Source organism: Gavialis gangeticus, unplaced genomic scaffold (assembly GCF_001723915.1).
Source record: "Gavialis gangeticus isolate Ggan-Ray unplaced genomic scaffold, GavGan_comp1, whole genome shotgun sequence".
Lineage (NCBI taxonomy): Eukaryota > Metazoa > Chordata > Crocodylia > Gavialidae > Gavialis > Gavialis gangeticus.
In genome coordinates, this window is record NW_017729031.1 from 53,903,955 (window position 1) to 53,916,000 (window position 12,046).

The 12,046-nt window shown below is 41.1% G+C and overlaps 1 protein-coding gene across 2 annotated transcripts in view; it reads left to right on the top strand.

The window, feature by feature from the left end:
- Window positions 1-7,976, top strand: part of GORASP2 (golgi reassembly stacking protein 2) — a 43,045-nt gene extending 35,069 nt beyond the window's left edge. For both annotated transcript variants that reach the window (XM_019522787.1, XM_019522786.1), the window contains exons 6-11: window positions 1,285-1,415; window positions 2,023-2,155; window positions 2,276-2,399; window positions 2,879-2,965; window positions 5,947-6,057; window positions 6,944-7,976. In XM_019522787.1, coding sequence (XP_019378332.1) covers window positions 1,285-1,415; window positions 2,023-2,155; window positions 2,276-2,399; window positions 2,879-2,965; window positions 5,947-6,057; window positions 6,944-7,242 — 885 coding nt within the window. In that variant the 3' untranslated portion in view covers window positions 7,243-7,976. The remainder of the gene's footprint in view (window positions 1-1,284; window positions 1,416-2,022; window positions 2,156-2,275; window positions 2,400-2,878; window positions 2,966-5,946; window positions 6,058-6,943) is intronic.
- The last annotated feature ends 4,070 nt before the right edge of the window (window positions 7,977-12,046 follow it).

A 12,046-nucleotide genomic window follows, 5' to 3' on the forward strand; every position in this document is an offset into this window, starting at 1 on the left:
GGGGGGAGAGGGTGGAAGGGGGTCAGAAGTTGAGGGAGGGAGTGAGACAGGGGCTAGGCCTGGGGGCACTGCCCAGGTGGGGTGGTGCATGGGGCCCGGGACTAGGGTGGGGAGCACGACAGCCACAGGAGCCTTGTCCATAGGTGATGGGGAGAAGGGTAGCCAGCTCCCTGCCACTGTGTGCACTCCCAGAGAGGGGGATGGTGGGGCATATGCCCTTCAGATTTGTGCATGGGACAGGGTGGATGCAGGCTATCTGCAGCGAGCTCTGGGCTCCCCAGCCTGCTTTTGTTCCCTTGGGAGCCTCACGCCACCCGTGCCGCATCTGGCAAAAATTAAGGTCAGTGCCAATGACTGAAATATTACAATGGCCTCAGTGTTATCTTAACCCCCGTATTTCCTTTTGTCCAATGCTAACAGTAAACTGCCACTTGGGGAGGGGAGCTCTGACACTGAGTGCCTGCCCTTTTAGAGTACACACACAGCTGGTGTTCAGAGCACTACATAAAGGTCCCTCATACAGTCAAATGGGATTAGTATGCAATTAGTTGGGAAGCTTTATTAATAACCAGTATTAAAAGTCAAATCTGCGCACTTATTTTTGTAGTTAACTTTAATATGTAGCTTGAGGTGTCTTACCAGATGTAGAAGCTAACTTATCTTTGAGTCTGAGGATGTAGATAACAAAATAATACTGCATGTTAAACTTTGCTGTATGTGATAAAGTTTCAGGGTTGCACTAAATGTCTCCTAAATGCCATGCTGTACAGCAGGGATGTCAAACTTATGTGGGTCTGCAGGCTGGATGAGTGCAATGGGGTTGGTCCACAGACTCTATCAGGTCCAGGGCCCTCCCCCTTCCCCAGCATACCTGATCTGGCAGCCACTGGCCAGTTTGGAACATGGGCTGTGTGGGGTATGTATCCTGGAGTAGCTGGAGTGGGCACCACAGTGCAGTCTGGCCAGAGCAGAAGCCTCTGGATCAGGTACGCTGGGGAGGAGTAGGTGAAGAGCTCTCATTCAGCCTGTGGATCAGCCTTAAGCCAGGGTCATGTGCTGTTGTTCCTGTGGGTCTGATCAGACCCAGGGGCAGCACTGGGGACTGGATGGTGGGGCTTTGCAGGCCAGATCCAGTACATGGGCTATATGTTTAGCACTTGTGCTCTGCAGGATTGAGGGCAATAAGATGCCAGTCTCCATGATTTTAGGTATACTAAAATTACAATACAAAAAAAACAAAACAAACCCCCCTGATTTTGAAATATTCCTGTGTTTACATTGCAGTCTGAAGATCTCTTCTCCCTTATCGAAACACATGAAGCAAAACCATTAAAACTTTATGTGTACAACACAGATACAGATAATTGTCGGGAGGTGGTGATTACTCCAAATTCTTCCTGGGGTGGGGAAGGCAGGTAAGATTATTTAATGAAACAGAAGATCATAATGTTTACAGCAGTACTTATCTCAGTTATAAATAGGGATCTGTTAGGTTTGGTTTTCTACAATCATAATGAGAGTTATTGGCTCAAGTATTCCTGCTAATAAGAAAAATTATATGCTGATAATTTTAAGGTCCGTTTTAGTTTTGGCCTGTGGAGTTTTTCTGTTTGTTTTGGGGTTTTTTGTTGGGTTTTTGTTTTGGGTTTTTTCAGCTAAACACAAAAATCAACTAATTAAAAATGAACAAAACATCTAGTCTTACTTCTGAGCAATTTTGAAATTGTAGTTATGCTGTAATGCACTGTTAAAGATGAGTCTAGTAAATAAGAGATGTTTGCAAGTGACATGCATGGATGCTACTCCTGTCTAGTTAACTTAAGTACAGAAAGCTTTATTTTTCACTCAACTCTAAACACGTTTTATAGTGCAAGACTTGTGTTTTTAGGAGTGAAAGAAGTGGTTCCTTTCCACTGAGGCAAGTTCATTGTTAAATTTGTTGTTGTGGGGTCCACAGTGATAATATGGCTTAAGTTCAGACTGGCTTGTCAGTCTAATTTTTAAATGTTCATATTTTAAAAGCCTAGGCTGTGGCATTGGCTATGGGTATTTACATCGGATACCTACACGTCCTTTTGAAGAGGGAAAGAAAATTTCTCTTCCAGGACAGTTGCCAAGTGCACCTATCAGCCCACTTAAAGATGGTTTTACAGAGGTAAGTTTTAATGATTTCTGTGGCTTAAGTGGTTACTGAAGTAGAGCAACATTTATACTTTCATCATGGATTACAGTGAAAACAAAAGTACAAGCACTAAGACTTGTCTGTTTTGGTAAGGTTCAGTTGTCTTCAGTTAATCCTCCACTGACAATACCACCTGGAACAGTAGGACTTGAACAGAGTCTGTCAGGACTATCCATTAGTTCAACTCCTACCACCATCAGCACTGTACTCAATACAGGTATGTATAAAAATAGTTCCCTACTGAAATGCATTAATACTTTGTTGATTTTCTGTCATTCAGAAATATGGATTTCTCAGTTAATTTCCTAAAGAAAAAAGCTGTTCATAGAAATGTCATATGATTTGTAGATATCTTCCCTTTGTTCTCCCCCACAATTATTTTCTGGTAATCAGGGCCAAATGCATTTAACATCAGAGTCCTTTGGGGAAATGTTGTATAATAATTTTTTTGCCTGAAGATGAGGGGCTCCAAATTGGCTGACATCTTGGGTTCAAAGTTGCTTGTATCACATATCTTACAAAAGTGGCACAAATTGATGTAGAATAAAAGGTGAAAAGGAGAATTATATGAATCTTTGTTTAACACCCCCCCCCCAGATTCTCCTGTTAGCTGTCCTTTGAGACATGGGATGAAATGATGCATACATAGAAATGGAATAATAGAAATGATGGTATATAATTTGTATATTTCACTAGGTGTCCCAACAGTACCATTACTGTCACCACAAGTCAGTCAGTCTATCCCTTCAGTGCCATCAGTTAATCCAGCGACGACATTACCAGGTAATGACATTAAACATATCAAATAACCTTACGTAGTATAAAATGTTGGGAAGGAAAGGGAGGTTTGTCTCTTCTGGCCCAATTAATAAGAAAATAAAATGTTTAGTCGTGCTTTGTCATGATGTGTTCTATGTGCTTTAAGGCGCAAATGTGGGCAGTAAGCATGATTTATCCAGATAGATAAATATATGCACACACGCAGGGATATATATAGACGGCCAATGAAAAATGATTCCCTACTAACATATCAATTAACATATCACCTGATGTAATCCATACATTCCCCAAGCAATAGGATTTTCACACCCTAGAAAGTCCTTACTGTCAGAACCCTTTCCTGATACCCTATCAACATTTTACCTGCATTCTTCATTATATACCCACATGTAACAACTGAATTGTCTTCCTTCTTGGTATTTAAAACCTTTCAGGTTTTAAAAATTATGTTCTTTAACTGCCATTTAATGCCTGAACTCCAAGTGTTTCTTCATGCCAAGTCAGATCTTTCATTTCTTGACTTTTTTTGGTCAACTCTTGGAAGTTAGGGGTAGGACTGCTACATGCAAGACAGGCTGAGAAGCCACTCTTCCCTTGGTGTTTAGAGGGCAACTAAAATGATGGAGAGCATCTAAACTGCTACCTCTGAACTACTGATGGATCTGGGGCTAAGATACCTGTGCTGTTAGCAGAGTTTATCACAAATACTGCTATATGCGATAGCTAAACGCATAACACAGGGAAGTTTTCTGGCTTCAAAAGAGACAAAGGTATGGCGTGAACTTGGAAGTGTTCTTTCTATGAACTATGCTGACTCATGTCATGTGTTTGATCATCTTGTAATCTCATGTGTTGCAGCATGCTGTGTGTGCTTAGCCTACACATGAATACATATACAGTAAAAGTTCTGTTATCTGACATCTTACAAGCTGGTATGCTCCACTAACCGGCATGCTGCTTGTAAGATAAAGTGAAATCGAAAGTGCCCACCATGGCACTTCCGGTTTCTCTGAGCCCCCATGGCTCAGAGCAAAGCAGCCTGAGCTGCTGAGCCCCTGTGGCCCGGGGGCATAACAGGCTGTGCGGGGCCCGTCTCCCTGTCCCACAGGTGGGCTCCACGGGAGGGGCGGCGATGCTGTGAGAGGGGTGAAGGGACACCACAGAAGCGGCCGCTGCGGCCGCTCAATTAACCAGCATATTTTGTTATCTGGCATCCCCCATTCCCAGGGGATGCAGAATAACAAAGCTTTTACTGCATACTGTATACTTGCACTGAATTAGCTTATTCATTGTAATAAAATTCTGCATATGGTTAAGGGAATATTTTAGCAGTTGATTTTGTTAGTCATTCTAGCATGATTTGGTGCAAAAGAACCCCACAGTTCATTGCTTAACTGATGTAGAACTATCCGTTAGGCTATCTGCCATAAAATGTGTAGTTTTGATTTCATTATATTTAACATTTTGGAATTCCTGTACTTACAGTGGCAGACCAGCTCTATTTCCACAATGTATTAATTTAACAGTGATTTTTTTTTTTACACATCCTGCTGCATTAAAATGTTTTTATTTCCTCAGGTTAATGAACCACTTGAGTCTTTGTATTCTGAAATAAGGTTTTGACAGGTTTGATAGACAATGTGTGACTTGTGGTAAATTCTGTCATACTTTTGGTATAAGATGCAGTTGTGAATCCTGGAATATAAGAGAAGTTATAATTTATTTTTACCTGCTGATAAAGCTGACAAATCTTGAAGACTTACTGTAACTAAAACAAATAACTAAAGGCAAAGTATCTCAATATAGGAGAAAAGTGTAATAGAGCGAAGTGCTTGTGTAGCATTCACAAATCCTAAATACCTGTACTACAAAGTTAAAATGTTAAACCACTAAAAAGTGTAGTTTTTATTAAATAAAAGAGTATGAACATTAATTACCCTGTCAATTTGTGCTCCCAAAACAGTGTAAGCGTGGGTTTGAAAACAACAGGAGAACTGCTTCTATATAAATGCTTGTACTAGTGAAACTGTTAAAAAAACCAAACAAACAAAAAAAAACCCTATAAAAACTATTTTGCAGCTAAAAATAGGCTTTACTGTTATGAGTGTCCTATGTAAAAGTCACACTAATCTTAGCTTGTAGTTGAAAAGAAAACTGTCTTTGTAAATTGGAGAGAGTCTATCCCTTTTTAATTGCTTAATAACTTATTTATGAGGCTAGTACTTTTTATATCTATTTTTTTATTAAAAACATCTGTTTAATAGGAACAGTGGAAGGAAAGACCCAAATAAGTTTTTGTTGCTACAACAGCAACTTGTTTCAGTACTAGGCCTCATTGAGAGAAATACTTTGCAAGCACGGGAGTATGGATCTTGTCCCAAATATCCTTCGCTCTTTGGGAAGAAAATGAGAGATGGAAGACAAACTTTGACAGAGCTTAAATTACAGAACAGCATGGGAATAAATATGCCATGTTAATGCCATTGTTATACTGTGTGTATAACCCTTGACTCTGCAAATTATTTTAAAGGCTTCTCTAATTTCTGAATATCATGTATATTTGACTGCAGCCTTTTCTGGTTTTGTTTTTAAAGCAAATGGTAGCACCTGCAGTTGAGTTAATTATATGTAACAAATTTGTGCTACTTTTCTAATTAGCTTGCCCAGATAATGTTGTGAGAGCACAAAAGTGCAACATAGATCCATAGCTGTTTAGTTCAGCTCTTTTTTTGTTTGTTCTGGGAATTAAGCCATTGAATACAAAATGTTTTCTTTGGGGTAAAATAGAAATGGGAACAGTGCCCTAACTCCTGATATTACTACATTTTGGGTAAGCACCTTTCAACAGGAGTCAAAAATTTTAGTTTCACTTTACAAATGGAATAGCAGGTAACGATCATACTAAAGGAATTATGAAAGAATATTTAAATTATTTGGCACTCACTCTTGACATTTGTAATTTGTCTGTCCCTTTTGAATTTTAGGTCTGATGCCATTACCAGCTGGACTTCCCAATTTAGCCAATCTGCCCAATCTTAATTTACCTGCACCGCACATAATTCCCGGCGCAGGATTGTCAGACATCATGCAGCCTGGTAGGCCTCTTACTGCTTTCAGCATTACAACTATTAAACTTTTGCAGACCTATGAAAGTGTACAGCTTAAAGCTGACTAGATGCTTGGTTTTGTAATAATGTGGAACCTATATGTTCATGGGTCTAGTTTTGCAGAGCATGAGATGAGTCTTTGAGTGAGCTTAGAGGTGAATAGGTGTAGTGCCCCCATCGTTCAGCAGTAAGCAATTCTGTTTAGTTATGGAATGTCCCAAGATAATCCACTCCAATCTAATCTTCCTGGTCTCAGGTGTCTGGATATGGGTTTTTTCTTTGTTCTGATTTATGGTCTTCAAAAATACTTTGTTATGAAAATTAGGGGCATGTATATAGTCATGTGGGAGGGCACAGTGAAAGACACTGTTCATATTTTCTGTATAGTAGACGGGGAGATCGAAACCACCTGATTAAATGCCAGAAAGTACTGACTAACTCCATATTGATGGCCCTGGATAAAACTGTTTGCTCAGTATGTATTTTCAGTAACCAAGAAAATTGGAAGCTTAAGCAGAATAAGGATTCTGTTGAGTTCTTGCTTCTGCCAGCGTCAACTTGTGTGGGAAAAGTCTCATTAGTAGTACAAATACATTAAAAAATATATACACTCTGGTATATGTAGGCTGGTTACCTCAGAGTCTATTGTCATTAACACTTTTATCCACAGACTTTTTGACTTTCAGTATATACTTAAATTAAGGCTTTGAAACTAGCCTTCTGAGTTGCTCTTGAGTCTACATCTCGATTGTGCTTTCACAAAGTGCAGTGTGAGCAGAACAATAGCTCATAATAGACAAGAGAATAGGCAAGGAAAAGCTTCACCTTTTTGTTTTAAAGTGGTGTGTGACTTCAGTTTACTTTTTATTTCTAGGTTTGCCATCCCTTTCTTCCATGCCTCCTCTCAATCTATCTGGGATAACAATGCCACCTGAATTACTTCCACAGTTCCCTTTGATCACAGATGTATCTACTCCACCTACAGATCTGCTTTCTTCTGTCACTCAAGCAGTTGACCCTGGCACTACTGTAAGCACAGAACAAACCTCTCTATTCACTTTAGATACTAGTACCCCTACTTCTAAGGTGACTACTGCTGACAGATTAAATGAATCCACTACGATCAGTGAGAAAACAACTGGGGTCACAGAGGTACATGCTTCTGAATCATAACTCCTGGTCATTCTGTTGGATTGGCTTGGTATTTATTTAGCCATTGGATGCATATCTGAAGATGCAAGCTGTCATTAATTTCATACTAGTTTGTACTTTATCTGTAGCAGTCCTGTAAATAATACTGAGGCTATAATAAATTAAAGGAAATGGGATTTATACTGTGTGCTTGGTGGGAGGGGAGGAACAGTGCGTGTACTTAAAAGTAAAGGTAGTAAACATACTTCCTCTGCCAAACTTGGAGGTGTTTTTAATACAGGCTGACAGCTCTAGTCTGCTAAGCCTCTCCTTGCTTATGATTTCCAACTTTGCTTCTCTTAGAAATGAAGCAGATCTTACTTGTGACGTTGATAAATTGCATTTCTCATCCTTGGCCAGAATGAGAACTTCATTACTACAATGGGGGTGAAAGTGTTTACTTCTGAGTTGTAAATTTTAGCATTACAGAACTTCCAACTAAAGAAGTTTTATTAAAGTTGCTAAATGACCTGTTAACTGAGCATCTTTTTATTCAGCTTGTATACAGATCTTTATTTTAAGCTCCTAAGAAAAATACTCAATGTTTTGTAACTGCTGCTACATTGCTGCACAAGCCCACTGTAACATGGCATTTGGACAGAAATAAAGGAAATGTTAACTGTTGCACAAAGTTTTAAACTAGAAGTTGGCACTTTGTGAGTATTGTAAGATACGTCAATGCAGAAAACACGTAGCAATAAATTCCTGGAATTTTATCCTATGTGTGACAAAAATAGCACATTTATTTGCTTACTTTATTAAAAAAAACCTGTAAGTCAACCATTTTTGGCCCAGAAATTGTTTTCTAACTGCAAAGGAAATATGGATATGAAGGAGATGAACCATATTTGTAAGTGGAATGCATGGCTGATGATCCCTACGTTTAAATGTAACAGTGAGTCGCATTCACTAACAGGTCTGTATGGAGCACAACTTGTCTTTCATTTGCTGCTCATCTTGCTCATTTTACATCTGTAGTGGCTTCATCCCAGAATACTTTCTAAGTGCAGCAGGATTACTAGGGGAGCATCAGTAAAGATTTTTTGGGCCGATACCAAGTTCCATATCGGCCAATACCAATCTAATTGCCAATATAGACCCTGGCAGCTTGGAGAGCAGTGTCTGGCTGGTAAATCTTTGAGGGGGAAGGGGTATGGAGGTGTAGATTGAGGGAGGGAGTGGGGCTGGGGCAGGGTGCAGGATGGATCCGGTGCCTTGTCCAGGGGGCGTGGGGAGCAGTCCCTGCTGATGCACGAATCCCCAGGGGAGACATGCCCTCCCCCAGTCTGTGTGTGGGTCAAGGGCGGGCTGCCTGCTGTGCACTCGGGGCTGGCACCAGCCTCTTCCCAGTGGCTGCACTTGAGATGGGGCAGGGGGTGGTGACATGGGGGGGCCACAGGGGAGCTGCAGCTACCCCAAAATTCACTGTAGCTCCCCCATAGCCCTCCTCCCTGTGCTGCTGCTGCTCGTCCCAAGCACAGCTGTTGGGAAGAGAATGGTGCCGACCCCAAGTACACAGCAGGCAGCCCGCCCTCACCCTGCACACAGATATGGGGGGCACATGCCCCTCCTAGGGGTGTGCACAGTGGTGGGAGCAGCCCCCCCCCCCCAAGACTCCCAGATGAGCTGCCAGCTTTGTCCCATGCCCCAGCCCCACTCCCTCCTGCACCACAGGGGCCTTGATCTGCATACCCCCAAAAAACTTACCAGCCAGACACTGCTGTCCAAGCTGCCAGGCTGCATGCTTGTCTGTGTGCATGCAGCATTTATCGGCAACAGTATCAGGCAGAAAAAGCAGAATGGATTGTCAGTGATATCGACTTTCCTTTTATCAGTGCCGATACAATACGGATCGATATATCGGTGCACCTCTAAGGATTACTTTATCTACTACTGAAGTTCAGCCGTTGCCCTGTTGAAATGCAGTACCAAACAGCTTGCACGGTAGAACTGCACCCATTAAAGACAGAAAATAAGGTGCATCAGGTCCCCTTTCAAAATGTTCTGGTAATTTGTTGACTTGCCTCGCTTTTTTAGAAATATTTTTGTACTAAAACAGAAAACAACCTCTTCAAGTCTTAAGTGGGCTACTGCCCACCTGCAGCAAATCTGCTACACGGGGTGAACAAGTTGTATATCTCAACAGGAATTGAGATCTCTCTGCTGTACTCCCCTAATGCAGTAAGCACAGCTGGGCCTTGGATCCAATAGCTGTATGATTACATTGGTTTTTGTTTTTGAATACTGATTTCTTCTGTCGAGGAAGAATTATGCCAAGCGGAAGCCACCTTTTGACACAGAGATGTAAGATAAGCCTTAAACTAACCCAGTACCCTTGTCCTACTCTCCACTTAATGGAGAAATAATGAATGGGAGGTTTTCAAAGGGAAGAGGCTTCCATAATGTCTAAAAGTCTGGCGCCAAGAAACTTGAACATGTTCAGGTCCGTTATCTCTCCTGAGGCTCTACACAGCTCTACCACTGAGTGGCTCCGTACATCTCTCCATTCACTTAATCTCCTAGTATTTATCTTTTCCCTGCTTTCAATAAGACCTACCCATACCAACTGCAAGCTGTCATGTGCCAGCCACAGAGTTCTGTCTTTATATTGATAGTCCGCAATAAAGATTATTCCTTCTCTATATAAAAAATAAAATTATTAGTTTCCATAAATTAACAGCTTTAATCTCAGGCTCCTTCCTAGCTATAGTCCCAATCACCTTGCACTGAAACCTGGAGATAGAATTGGGAGCAAGGTATGGAAGAAAGTAGTTGTATCACAGTAGTTTAGAGTAGGGGAAGGAGTTCTCAGTAAGAAGATTGATGGACTGGGATGTCACTCACTCACTGTAGTCCTGAGGTTACCTTGCATCTCACGTGCTGTGCTGTGCTGTGCTGTGCTGTGCTGTAAAGACTCTCAAAGGCAAAACAAAAGTCAGCAGAGAGCTACTGAAAACCCAGTGATAGCTGCTAGCACAGCATGGAACTTTGCAGCTGTTGCAGAACTGCTGTAGCAGAAAGTAGGGTTTTGAGTTTAGTGTAAATCATGCTTTATGAAGTAGCTCTGCATTGCCAGCCTCTCTTCTGTTGGCTTTGGGGCTATTAGACAGCCTTTGTATGTTCTGTCTTTGTGTCTCAGTTTATATATATATTTATAAACGCACGCACGCGCGCGCGAAAGTAGTGCAGTTCTGTAACCAGAATGTCTCTGAAAGCACCACACTGCCATTTGCCATTTAGAGCTACTGTCACTGAAAATTTGCACAAAACAGTATTTATAATGTACCTCATGGCTGGTGCTAACCCCAAACTCTTATCTTCACAAGCTGAGAATGTTTTCCTTTTTATATTAGGTTTATCTTGGGTTTTTTTCCAAATTAGGTACTAAGCAAGGCAAGACCTCAGTAGCTTCCTCCTGCAGCAGAAACATAAATATCTTGTCCTCTTTTCTCTGGCCTCTTGCTCACACTTCAGTGATCTGCAGACCTGGAAAAATCTGTAAATTTTTGCTGGCTGCTTTGAAAATCCAGTGATAAGATTGGCAGTTTTGTAGCACTGCTTTTCCTACACATATTGCTGTTTTAGAAGATGCAACCCCTTGTAGCCCTTAGACAGGGGAAGCTTATGTTAAGTCTCTTTGGGCATCTATACACATGCTCTGGGGTTGAGGAGGGTGTTTTAATTATAGCGGCTCTGAGACCTGCTCTAATTAAAGTACCTGCAGCATCACGTGTATTCATCGATGTTCTGTGCTTCAAAATGGGGCATGTAAACCAAAGCTCATTTGACTTTTAGTTCAACTGTCCCGTCCCCCCCAACCATTTTGAAGCACGGGGACACTGAATAGGCATGATGCAGAGGCTCCTAGAGCATGTTAATTAATTAGCACATGTCGGAGTAGACATAGGTGGACATGTGCCTTTTTAGTCTTGTCACCAGAACAACCACTATTTAAATTATTTCAGCATTTTATCCATCTAGATGGGACATACACTATGCCCTACTCATTAACAGTGACCAAATGAAGTTCATTACTTATAGCTAGGACTTCTAGTCCTGCCTGACAAGAATGCCGTTACTTGAAAAGTGGGCAAAAGCCCGAAATATTTTCATTCCCACCTCTTCCAGTGGAGAGTGAGTTTGCAGGATGGTAGGGGTATCTACCTGTACATAATGAGACTTCACTTCCATCTTCCCTTAAAGACAAATACTATGAACCTCCAAGACATACTTGAATATGCAGTAACTTGAGGATGGAAGATTAAGATTACTTGTGTAGTAGGCAGATGGTGGAGCTAGGTCTGGAAACCAGATCTAAGGTAATTCATTAATTTCTACCACTCTCTGCATTGAACCATCTGCATACGAATAACTAGTTAACAAAACCAAATCCATCATCTTAGGACCTGTTATATGGGGGGGGTACTGACTGCTATAACTGAAAGAGCGAGCTCAATAACTGCAAACTGGAAATAACACCAGCAATTTCCTTCTGAGGCAGTTGGGACAAGTGAATTAGCTGAAAGCTGATGATAGCAGAATTAAAACTTACAAGAATGCAAACTCCTCAACCCAGTGCTAAGGTTCTAATTTTAATACTCAATGTTACATTAATGGGGATTTTCCCCTTAGCATAGCATTGAGACACTAAACAAGAAGGCTAAGGGTACTTTCCATTTATAGTAAGAATACCTGAACCACAGCATACTTTTCCTGTAACTGTAGGGCAAGGTCAGTGCTACTTAATGGCAAGATATTATAAGTTATTGATGTACTTAAGAAATGT